Below are 12,369 nucleotides of genomic sequence, written 5' to 3'. Positions count from 1 at the left end.
TTCCCTATTTAATAAATGGTGCTGGGAAAATTGGCTAGCCATAAGTAGAAAGCTGAAACTGGATCCTTTCCTTACTCCTTATACGAAAATTAATTCAAGATCAAAAAGTGGGCAAAGGATATGAACAGACAGTTCTCAAAAGAAGACATTCATACAGCCAACAGACACATGAAAAAATGCTCATCATCACTGGCCACCAGAGAAATGCAAATCAAAACCACAATGAGATACCATTTCACACCAGTTAGAATGGCAATCATTAAAAAGTCAGGAAACAACAGGTGCTGGAGAGGATGTGGAGAAATAGGAACACTTTTACACTGTTGGTCGGATTGTAAACTAGTTCAACCATTATGGAAAACACTATGGCGATTCCTCAAGGATCTAGAACTAGAAGTACCATATGACCCAGCCATCCCATTACTGGGTATATACCCAAAGGATTATAAATCATGCTGCTATAAAGACACATGCACACGTATGTTCATTGAGGCACTATTCACAATAGCAAAGACTTGGAATCAACCCAAATGTCCATCAGTGACAGACTGGATTAAGAAAACATGGAAGATACACACCATGGAATACTATGCAGCCATAAAAAACGATGAGTTTGTGTCCTTTGTAGGGACATGGATGCAGCTGGAAACCATCGTTCTCAGCAAACTATCGCAAGAACAGAAAACCAAACACCGCATGTTCTCACTCATAGGTGGGAACTGAACAATGAGATCACTTGGACTCCGGAAGGGGAACATCATACACCGGGGCCTATCATGGGGAGGGAGGAGGGGGGAGGGATTGCATTGGGAATTATACCTGGTGTAAATGACGAGTTGATGGGTGCTGACGAGTTGATGGGTGCAGCACGCCAACATGGCACAAGTATACATATGTAACAAACCTGCACGTTATGCACATGTACCCTAGAACTTAAAGTATAATTTGCTTTTGGAGTCTTTGCTTTGGACTCCATTTTCTATGCTCCTTCCCTATGATTCTATTTTTTTACATATGTACACACACACATACACACAAATGCACACCTATTGTAAAATGGCCAATTTCGATAGATGAATAGGAAAACTACCTGCCAGTGTCCGAATCAAGGGTATTTTAGTTACAGCAAATATCTCAAATGTTTTAACTCACAAGTAACTTTAAATGGGTTTCTTCCATTTACCTCAAGCAGAAGCAACCTGATGTGCTTTAATTTTTAAGCCTCTGATTATGAGTTGACTTTTCACATCTATGAAAGGTCGATTTCCACAAGTGTAAACAAACATTTTAAAAATTCTTATTTTCAAGTCAATTTCACAGCTCGTACTATCTGTGATGGGAAAAAATTTAAAGTCTCCCCTTTTAAATAGATTTAATTTTTATCAACAATCAGAAGCCCTTTAGAAACAAGTCTACTAAGTAAGAAGGTGATTATACTGCAAAACAACATTTGTTATTAAAAAGGTTTCTTTTATATTTCAAAATTGGATATGAAGACCAAGTCAAAGAAAAAGCATCAAAGTGGTCTAAGTAATGCAAACACTAGAAAGAGACTTAAAAACGACTCATTTGAAAGAGTGAATGATATATCAACTGCCTTCCTCGGAGACTTATTTTTCCAGCTCTCACTATACAACACCCATACTACTGAGCAGCTTTCTTCCAGTTCCCTCAGTATCCCAGAAATGATTTCTTCCACCTTCCTTCTCCATTACCACCCTTTAACCTGCTCCTACTCATCCTTAAGGGCTCAAATGTCCCTCCTTTAGAAAGACTTTCTCTGACATAAATTAGGTCCCCTCTTATGCATTCTCATTACACCCTGTGCTCATTCTTCACAGCATTTGATATGTGTGACTATATATTTACTTGAAAAAAATGTTTAATATCTTTCACCCTCAATTCCATGAGTTTGAGTCCTGCACTCTTATCTCACTCATCTAGCATAGTGCCTAGTACAGAGTAGGCAGTTCATTAAACATTATTGAATAAATGGATGCCTACATGTTAACAACAAGTTAATTCTTTTTCAATAACATACATAGACAAGATAGGAAACCACCTCAGGACTTCATTTGGTTCTCAGTTTCTACAGGGTTTCTTTGCTTGTTTATTTTTAGTCTGCCACATCATCTTATAAGGGTCATAAACGCAGGAGTAACCAATATTTGCAATCAAAAACATTGTGCTTTGAATGGACTTTGCAATTTGTTATGGATATCTTGAATATTATAAAGAATGTTTACTGATACTGTTTGTTTTAAATTTTCAATATAGTGCAGGTTCACATGTGACATAAATATTGGAGACTTCTGTCAGAACAGAAGGAACACGGTATTTGGCATCAGGCAGCCTGGTTTTAAGTACCAACCCAAACTAGTTATATTACCTCAGCATATTTACTTTATGTATCTGAGCTATGGTTTTATCAAATGTAAAATAAGCTACATCACCTCATAGGGAAATTACTGTATTAAAATCTCATAAGTACCAACGCATTTTATAAATTATAAAGTGTTTGGAAGTAAACTCACTATGAACTATTTAGGGAATCAAATTACTGGTATCTGAATTCTAACAATTATGTTCAAGTATCTTTTACTTATCACACTTACTCATTTGACAAATATTTATATTTTCCTTGTGCAAGTCTCTATCCTTCTATCCGTTAGTGCTGATAGGATGTAGGGCTTATGATTATCCTTTTCCAGAAACATCAGATAAACTCAAAAGGACTTCCAAGAAAGATCAGCTCCATATTTACATTGAGTCCAGCAGAGAGACATTAACTCTTACAAATGGTATAGACGATGGCAATTGCTTTCTCTATAGAATCTTTAGTGTCTCACTGGAAATGACAGTGATAATAAGAGTTCTAACAGAAGATATGTTAAAGAACTTTTGGAAGCAAAGGCAATTTCATGACAGAAGATATCTAAAAAACTAATCAATACTTGAATAAGTTCAATCTAAAAGTAATCAAAAGAATGCAAATAAAAATAATAAGGTAATGTATTTTTCCTATTAAATTGACAAAATATTGACCAGAGGATCAAAAAATGCATAATCTCATACCATATTTATTGGTAAGAGTGTATATTGGTACAACATTTTAATAAATATTTAGTAGTATATCTCAGAATGTTTTTAAATGTTCAAAATCTGAGAGCACACTGCAACAATATAAACCAAAATGATAATATTGATTATCTCTGGGTAAGAACATGACAAATTTTTTATACTTTTTGATACACTAGTCACAAGTAAAGCTCAAAATTTAATTTACAAACAGCGGAGAACTCTAAAATTATAATACAATCATTAACCATCACATATTAAATATGATGTTGGCCCATGAACTTTTCTTTAGCAATGCTCAAGTAAATAAAAGAGTAGATTATTAGCTTTCATGTGATTAGCTGTATCATTAGCAATGGTTTCTCCCCTTCTATATCAATATAGATATAGGCATAGATATAGATATTTTGAGACAGCGTCTTGCTCTGTCACCTCGGTGTAACCCCGAACTCCTGGGTTCAACTGATCCTCTCGCTTTGGCCTCCCATGTAGCTAAGACCATAGGTGTGCACCATCATGCCTGAATAATTTTTGATTTTCTTGTAGATATGGGTGGTCTCACTATGTTGCCCAGGCTAGTCTTGAACTCCTGGCCTCAATCAATCCTCCATCCTCAGCCTCCCAAAGGGTTAGGATTACAGGTGTGGGCCACTGTGCCTGACTTCTCCTTCTTAAACAGTAAGTTCCTAAAATTCTGTAATAACTCAAATTGTTTAATTAGTACTATGAAACATCCAAATGACAAGAGAAACCAAAACTCAGCACTAACTTCTTTACATCATCCTCAAAAATATTTGAAGTGTAAATTCTTTTTTTTTTTTTTTTTTAAGTTTTTTTTTTTTAAAGTTTTTTTTTTTACTTTTAAGTTTAGGGGTACATGTGCAGGTATGTTACATAGGTAAATTTGTGTCATGGAGCTTTGTTGTACAGATTATTTCATCATCCAGATATCAAGCATAGTACTTATTATTTTTCCTGAACCTCTCCCTCCTCCTAGCCTCCACCCTCCAATGGGCCACAGTGTCTGTTGTTCCCCTCCATGTGTCCATGTGTTCTCATCATGTAGCTCCCACTTATAAGTGAGAACATACAGTATTTGGTTTTCTGTTCCTGTATCAGTTTGCTAAGAATAATGACCTCTAGCTCCATCCATGTCCCTGCAAAAAAAACATGATCTTATTCTTTTTCATGGCTGCATAGTATTCCATGGCATATATGTACCACTTTTTTTAATGCAGTCTACCATTGATGGGCATTTAGATGGATGCAATGTCTTTACTATTGTGAGTAGTGTTGCAATGAACATACGAATGCATGTTTCTTTTTTCATCCCATTACTGGGTATACACCCAAAGGATTATAAATTATGCTGCTATAAAGACACATGCACACTTATGTTTATTGCGGCACTATTCACAATAGCAAAGACCTGGAACCAACCCAAATGTCCATCAAAGATAGACTGGATTAAGAAAATGTGGCACATATACACCATGGAATACTACGCAGCCATAAAAAAGGGTGAGTTCATGTCCTTTGTAGGGACATGGATGAAGCTGGAAACCATCATTCTGAGCAAACTATCGCAAGGACAGAAAACCAAACACTGCATGTTCTCACTCATAGGTGGGAATTGAACAATGAGAACACTTGGATACAGGGTGGGGAACATCACATACTGGGGCCTGTCATGGGGTTGGGGCAGGCGGGAGGGATAGCATTAGGAGATATACCTAACGGAAATGACGAGTTAATGGCTGCAGCACACCAACATGACACATGTATACCTATGTAACAAACCTGTACTTTGTGCATATGCACCTTAGAACTTAAAGTATAATAATAAAAATAAATACGAAAAAAAAAGAAGTATAAATTCTTAAATTAAAATTATTTAAGAATCTTGGTTTACAAATGCCTAGTGGCTAAGCTAAATATCTTAAGAAAGTTAACACCAACTCAAAAATTAAATAAAAGAATCAAAATTGGAAAGTTATGCTCTTGAATTAAAAACAACACAAGTCTCTAACCTGATAAGCCATGATAATTCATGACATACTTAATTTTACAGGCTGGGTTTAGTTTTAATTTTTAAGAGTACCAAACCATTTCTATTAAGATATTCCATACATGAAAATAAACAAATAACTAAATAAAGTTAATGAATCATTAAAATCATAAGATATATACCATATATAATCTATAACCAAAATCCCTGAAATGCTAAGGGAATTTTTCCTTTTCTTAAAATTTATATCTGTAGTCCCATCTATATAATTGAAACAACTGCATTCTCTCTTCCATTGCATTATTCTTGTTCCACTAACTACTTGAAGCATCCGACTGATAAAAATCTAAGGGTTATAAGAAAGATAGTCCAGAGAACAAACATTTTGAAAATAGTATCTTCATATATTTTGCACATTAAAGTACTCTGTTGTAAAGTATTCTGTATTTCCCTGAGGCACAGATCATAGAACAATTGACCTCAGGGATAACATATAAGAAAAAAAAAAAGGCAGATGATGGAATTCCTAACAAAAGGAGGAAGAAGAAGGCATTCAAAAAAGGTAATTTGGGCCGGGCACAGTGGCTCATGCCTGTTATCGCAACACTTTGGGAGGCCAAGGCAGGCAGATCACCTGAGGTCAGGAGTTCGAGATCAGCCTGGCCAACATTCTGACCATTGCTGCAGAACAGACTAATAACACAACAGTTTCTGGCATCTAATTCACAAAGAAAGGGGAAGCATGGTGAAACCTCGCCTCTACTAAAAATACAAAAATTAGCCAGGTATAGTGGCATACACCTGTAATCCCAGCTACCTGGGAGGGTGAGGCAGGAAAATCGCTTGAACCTGAGAGGCGGAGGTGTATGCCGAGATCGCGCAGTGTGTGGAGACTGCACAGTGAGCCCAGATCATGCCATTGTACTCAAGCCTGGGAGACAAGAGCGAAACTCCATCTCAAAAATAATAATAATAATAATATGCTTCAACTTAGGATGAACCATACAGTACACTCAGGAATGGAAGAAAGGAAGAACAGCCTAGACCTAAATAACCACACTACAAATCTAAAGATGACTAGTACATTTCTACTCACAAAATTTCAGATAAAAAACAGGAAATAGTCCAAAATTGTTACATCGGTTTTCATAAGTTTTAAAAATTTGTTGATGGCCAGCTGAAAAAAACATGTTGTTTTCTGATGTACAAAAACATTTTATAGCATTGCTAGGGACTCAACCCTGTATCTACTGATAATTCTGACCATTGCTGCAGAACAGACTAATAACACAACAGTTTCTGGCATTTAATTCAAAAAAGAAAGGGGAAGCATGGTGAAAGCCACCACAAATGTGTGAAGCCGCACCATAATTGTGATCTCTCTCACTCTTCTTTCTAAGCCAGAAGTGTAAGAGCTAATCCTACTCTGCTTTGGTTTGAGGGACATTATTCTCAAAAGTATTACTAGGTTGCTTTAATAATCCAGTACAAAAGCAGGTTTTGCGACAGCAGTTCCAACACCTAAAACCTGGCAACAGCTGGGCGTGGTGGCCCCTGACTGTAATCCCAGCACTCTGGGAGGCCAAGGTGGGTGGATCACCTGAGGCCAGGAGTTCGAGACCAGCCTGGCCAACATGGTGAAACCCCATCTCTATCAAAAATACAAAAAATTAGCCAGGTGTGGTGGTGGGTGCCTGTAATCCCAGCTACTTGGGAGGCTGAGCCAGGAGGATCACTTGAACCCAGGTGGCAGAGGTTGCAGTAAGCCAAGATCATGCCACTGCACTCCAGCCTGGGTGACAGAGTAAGATTCCAACTCAAAAATAAATTAATTAACTTAATTAAATAAAAATAAAAGCTGGCAACAGCAGAAATATCTTCCTTGTTGAATATAAGAGTTAGTTATAGAGTACCAAACCTAGATTTAAGCTCTACAATGAGAATGTCCAGAGTGACACCTGGAGATTCTACCAATTAAAAGAAAAAGGACCAAGATCCCTGAAAAAACAATTTGGAAAATCCTTTTAGGTTAGGACTGCTAGTTCCAAGTATATATTTCCTTGGTAACTAACAAGAGAACCACTGAAAGCAACATTACAATTTCAGGGATCTATATCAACATAAATAAGCTTCAACTCCATCTCCAATAGTTACATTCACCAAGAGCCACAATATAAGGAATGTTTATAGCCCTGGGACTTCAAGGACTCACATCTAAACTTGCAAACTGCCTCTACAAGTCACCTGTTACCTAGTAACTTCCAAGTGCACCTAGATTCCTCAAGAAACAAATATTGACTGCACATTGTTACTATATATTAGAAATAATAATCATTGGCACAACTATTAAAAGTGTTTCAGCAAAATATGTGAACAAATGAAATACTATGGAATAATATTGGCCTCCAAGAGTGCCCATTCATAATTCCTTTCTTTCATATAATTCCTCTCTCTACTCATTACACTACGAAAAAAAGGCGGTGAGGGATCTTTTCTCCCAAAGGCTACCTATTCTATAAATACAAATATTTGTTTCACTTTGACATTGGCTGTCAGAAAAAAGTGCCTTAGAAGTTTTAAGAACATTAGGATATGTTAATTTGCATGAGTAAAGTAACTTTTTTAGTATCTATATGTATATCAAAACATCATGTTGTAGACCTTAAATATTTACAATAAAATTTTTTTTTTTTTTTTTGAGACGGAGTCTTGCTCTGAGGCCCAGGCTGGAGTGCAGTGGCCAGATCTCAGCTCACTGCAAGCTCCGCCAACCGGGTTCACGCCATTCTCCTGCCTCAGCCTCCCGAGTAGCTGGGACTACAGGCGCCCGCCACCTCGCCCGGCTAGTTTTTTGTATTTTTTAGTAGAGACGGGGTTTCACCGTGTCAGCCAGGATGGTCTCGATCTCCTGACCTCGTGATCCACCCGTCTCAGCCTCCCAAAGTGCTGGGATTACAGGCTTGAGCCACCGAAAGGACATCATTAGGTTCAATACTGAAGAAAAAATATCTACATAAACGTATAACAATAAAGTTTAAAATACTTTGCTTTCACTAGAACTTGCATATGACAGAACACTTCTCATAAACTAGAATATATTGTCATTGCCAGCTATATAATACATTCAGTTAAATATGCTACAAGTACTGACTAGCTGCTTGCCACTGATTGAGTGTCAATGGGAAACAGTGAGTTGGAAGGTACTTGGCTGACTCTCTTTCATTGCCTCCCTTCTCCTTTCTTTCTTTTTTATCTTTCCCTGCCCACCTTCCTTGTCAGCATAGCCCAGGAAGCCACTAGAACTAATACAATTGCCTCTAAGGAGGCTCAGCTTAGGGGCAATATTAATGGTGACTCTAATGGGAACAGTTTTTTCTATTCCAATATAGGCAGATGTCTTTGGAGAGCTACTGAAGAGTGAACTGGTTAGAATTAGTCCTGTGACAAAGGCTCAAGCAATTGCTGTTATGTTCCACCTTGCTGCCCTTAAATGTATTCAAGAAGAGGACATAAGGGATTTGTGTAAAGGAAGACTGAATTATGCAGAAGCTAAGAGTATCTGACTTACAAAGTTCCTTCAAAATTTTATGCTGAATCCCAAATGCCTTCTGCTCCATCGTGCTTTAGTTACAAAAGGGATTACATCAAGACTAATATCTCAAATTTCCCTGGATTTTTTACCCTACCTGTATTTAGCAGGACGTCAGCTTCCTGCTAAATGACCTCCTATAAATGTGCAAGTACCAGACACACTAAATATGCCTCCACAGTCCTCTAAGTCTACTCATATCCTCTCATCAGTAACATGTGCTGATTATAAAGCCACTTGAGGATGGAGCCTCCCCACTTGATGGTGCCCTCAGTCTGAATTCCAGTCCTCAGCCAAAGGTGGCGAATCTTAAGGTTACAGCAATTCAAGGTATTGTGCTTTATGCAGGTATTGGGAGAATAAATCACTGTTCAAAATTCACTCATTCACTCAACAAGTATTTAAATACTGACTAAAGTATCAGAGGTACTTTTCTAAGTACTAAAGCAGGAAAGAAAGAAAAAGGAGTGGAGGGAGGAGGGAAGAAGAGAAAAAGAAAAGGAAAAAGGAAGTAGCGAGGACACCATCCAGCCCTTATAGGAGTTTTTATCTGTAGTATAGCAGGGAAGACAGAGACTAAGAAATCATATGTGTTATTGAGAATTCAGATTAGAAATGTTAAGAAAACTTGTAATAATAGGTTACCTTGAAATAGTCTTGGAGTTCAGAAGTTCATAGGAAGTTTTCCTAAACAAACAGACAAAAAAAATAGATTCAAGATGAGAAACACCAAATGATAAGCATTGGCCAAGCCAAAAGTGGGACAAAGGAGTATTCCAGATATGGAATACGCATATACAAAGATGTACAAAGATCAAGAGACGACACTGATTATGGCAAAATCAAAGAACCACAAGAAGTCAATTCAGGGAGAAATCAAATAGCTGGAGAAGAAACAGTAGCCACAACCTACAGAGCATGGAAAACTGTTGAGATTCTGATTTTTAATCAAATCCAGGAATAATTATGTGTTCTGCTGTAACAATGCTTTTTGAGTCAACAGATGTATCAAGTCCTAGTAGCCAGAATGGAGAAGATTCAGGAGTTAATGAGAAATACATAGGAGGATATATAACCATAAATACACAAAAATATTATCTCACTGTATGTGGAAGCAGAGAGATCATTTAGAAAGTTAATGTAATAGTCCAGGCAAGATTTTAGTTGGCATGGATTAAAGTGATCATAATAAGATAGAGAAAAAAGAACAGACTTAAAAGGTAGACGTTGAATCAACAGGACTTAGTCATTGATTGGTCATGGTCAAGATAGGAGTAAAAAGTACTCTTAGATTTATCTAAGATAAGATCCTATCACATTTAAAATAGAATCTAAACCTCCTCCTTCTACAGAAAAGAGATATGATGCATTGTTTCATCCAAGACTTTTTGGACCAAATGGTTGGTCACAAAGTTAGAACTAGTACCTAGATCTTGTGACTTATAGTCCAGTGCTTCTTACTGGTACTACTGTATCTCTGTCATTCCGCAACTTCTTATGGAACTCTCACTTAAAATCTAAGTTAATGTTACAGTTTTTAAGGGTCCTTGGAATTTAAAATCCAAAGATGATATAAAAATACAGATAAAAAGAATAAGGCCTTCAGCCTTGAAGATAAACATAACTCTTAAGCCTTATGCTTTCTGAGAGAATAAAACAATAAAGCATAGATTCAAACACGTTTAGGCAGAAAAAAGAAATATTGCAAGGGCACAAATCGAATCTTCATAATCCTCCCACCCTCGTGACTCTAATTCTTATTAAACAAAGTCAAATAGAAGAGAATCTGTTGTCTCACCACTTTCTAGACAGGGGTTTTAAGTTATACCTCAAAACTTTATGTTAAATTTTTCATATAAGTGAGTTTCAGATATATATCACAGAAATAAAAAAGTTATTTTACATTGCAACAATTTGGACTCCCTATACACTGTAGTCTTGCCATCTTGGTTATGTGAAAAATATTATAAATATTTCTGAGAGATGTAACTAAAATTTATTAATCCTGCTTTATCACAACTGAGGCAGAGAAAAGGAAGTTTAAAGTGATTAAAGAGATTGAATATACAGAAAACTCAATAGGAATTTGAAAATATCAATGAGGAAAAATAAGGTGAAAACTAACTCTAAGAAATAGACAAAAAAGTTCAGGTGGAAATGTAATAAAAGAAAAAATGAAAAGAAAAAGTGGAAGAGAGATTGCATTAGTAGGGATTGGGAAGTCAAAATAAAGTTTAATTTTCCAGCTCAAGTACTGTGTAATTAGGTAAGCAAAGTGAGAACTGTTCTACCAATAACCTTCAAACCAACCTTGAAAGACCTTATTTCCAAACAAAGAGTTCCAAATCATACCTTAAAATTTCCAACTGTGTCAAATAATAGATATTAACAACTCTCAGGTATGTATCACGGAAATAAAAATAGTTGATTATATGTAACAACAATTTTGATTCTCTGTACTATTTATTTTTGCTGACTTGGTTATTTAAAAAAAAAGAGTAGCTGCAGATTACTAAAGAAGAAATCCACACAATATATTAATGTTTGTAACACTAAGCTGCATCCCAAATCCTAGGACAATAGCGAATTTATCAAGTATTAAGCTATCTTGAGATGCACAGGGCTAATTCACTCTTCAGGATTCCTAGGGATAAAAATGGTCACACAAAATTAAACAAAAACACTCAAGAGAAATAACAATTAGTACCATTATTAAGTATTACACATACAGAAAAAAACACATACATAAAAATAGATAAACACACTTTTTAAAAAATAAGCCTAGGTGTGGTGGTTCATCCTGTAATGTCAGCACTTTAGGAGGCCAAGCCAGGAAGACTGCTTGAGGCCAGGAGTTTGAGACTCGCCTGGGCAATGTAGTCAGACCCCATCTTAACAAAAATAAAAAATTAGCTGGGCGTGGTGGCATTCGCCTGTAGTCCTAGCTACTTAGGAGGCTAAGGTAGGAAGACTGCTTGATCTCAGGAGCTAGAGGCTGCAGTCACCTATGACTGTACCTCTGTACTCCAGCCTGGGTGACATAGCAAGACTCTCAAAGAAAAAAAAAAAAAAAAGAAAATTCCTATAAACTTCTTATAAGTGAAAAACTGCAGTTTAAAAACTCTTCTTGGGTTTTAAATCAAATCTCTCAATGGCTACAGCACCTTTGCAGGAAATACTACAGTCAAAGTATGCCAGGATGATTTAGAAAAACTCTGTCTCAATTCACTGCATATTAAACATATTCCTATGTATTATTCCTAGAAATGAGAGTCAGTAAGGATCTACTGTATTTTCTTACCAGAAGGAGTAGAGAAAATAAACCACATAGACAAACTCAAGGACAAAAGCCGAAATCAAGTGAAAAACAGTCAAGGAAGCTGAGTGTTCCATATATGTTACGTTATCTTATATAATCTTGTCCACATACAATTCAATACTCTGTCAGTGGTAGAGGAGGAGACTACTGAAAATTTATTCCAAAATCTAGCAGTTCTTAAAAGTGTAATCCAGTGCCCTCAGTAGAATCCCCAAATCCCTTTCAGAGGATCTGCAGGGTCAAACCTATATGCATAATACTAAAATATTATTTGCCTTTTTGATTCTCATTCTCTCTTGGGTGTACAGTGGAGTTTTCCAGAGGCTAAATTATGTGTGATATCTCGATATATTGAATACAGAAGCTGTCTTCCAC

At 36.5% G+C, this 12,369-nt stretch overlaps 1 protein-coding gene across 37 annotated transcripts in view; it reads right to left on the bottom strand.

Annotated features, from left to right (window-relative positions):
* RIMS2 (regulating synaptic membrane exocytosis 2) overlaps positions 1-12,369 on the bottom strand; it is a 765,294-nt gene that overhangs the window by 461,492 nt on the left and 291,433 nt on the right. For 16 of the 37 annotated variants that reach the window (XM_073018262.1, XM_073018263.1, XM_073018267.1 and 13 more), the window contains one exon: positions 9,321-9,362. The exons of the other annotated variants lie outside the window; for them this stretch is intronic. In XM_073018262.1, the coding sequence (XP_072874363.1) occupies positions 9,321-9,362 (42 nt within the window). The remainder of the gene's footprint in view (positions 1-9,320; positions 9,363-12,369) is intronic. 37 annotated transcript variants of the gene reach the window in all.

The sequence above is a fragment of the Chlorocebus sabaeus genome, chromosome 8, assembly GCF_047675955.1.
Source record: "Chlorocebus sabaeus isolate Y175 chromosome 8, mChlSab1.0.hap1, whole genome shotgun sequence".
Lineage (NCBI taxonomy): Eukaryota > Metazoa > Chordata > Mammalia > Primates > Cercopithecidae > Chlorocebus > Chlorocebus sabaeus.
The sequence above is the reverse complement of the archived record's forward strand: the minus strand, read 5'-3'. Positions and strand labels throughout refer to the sequence as shown.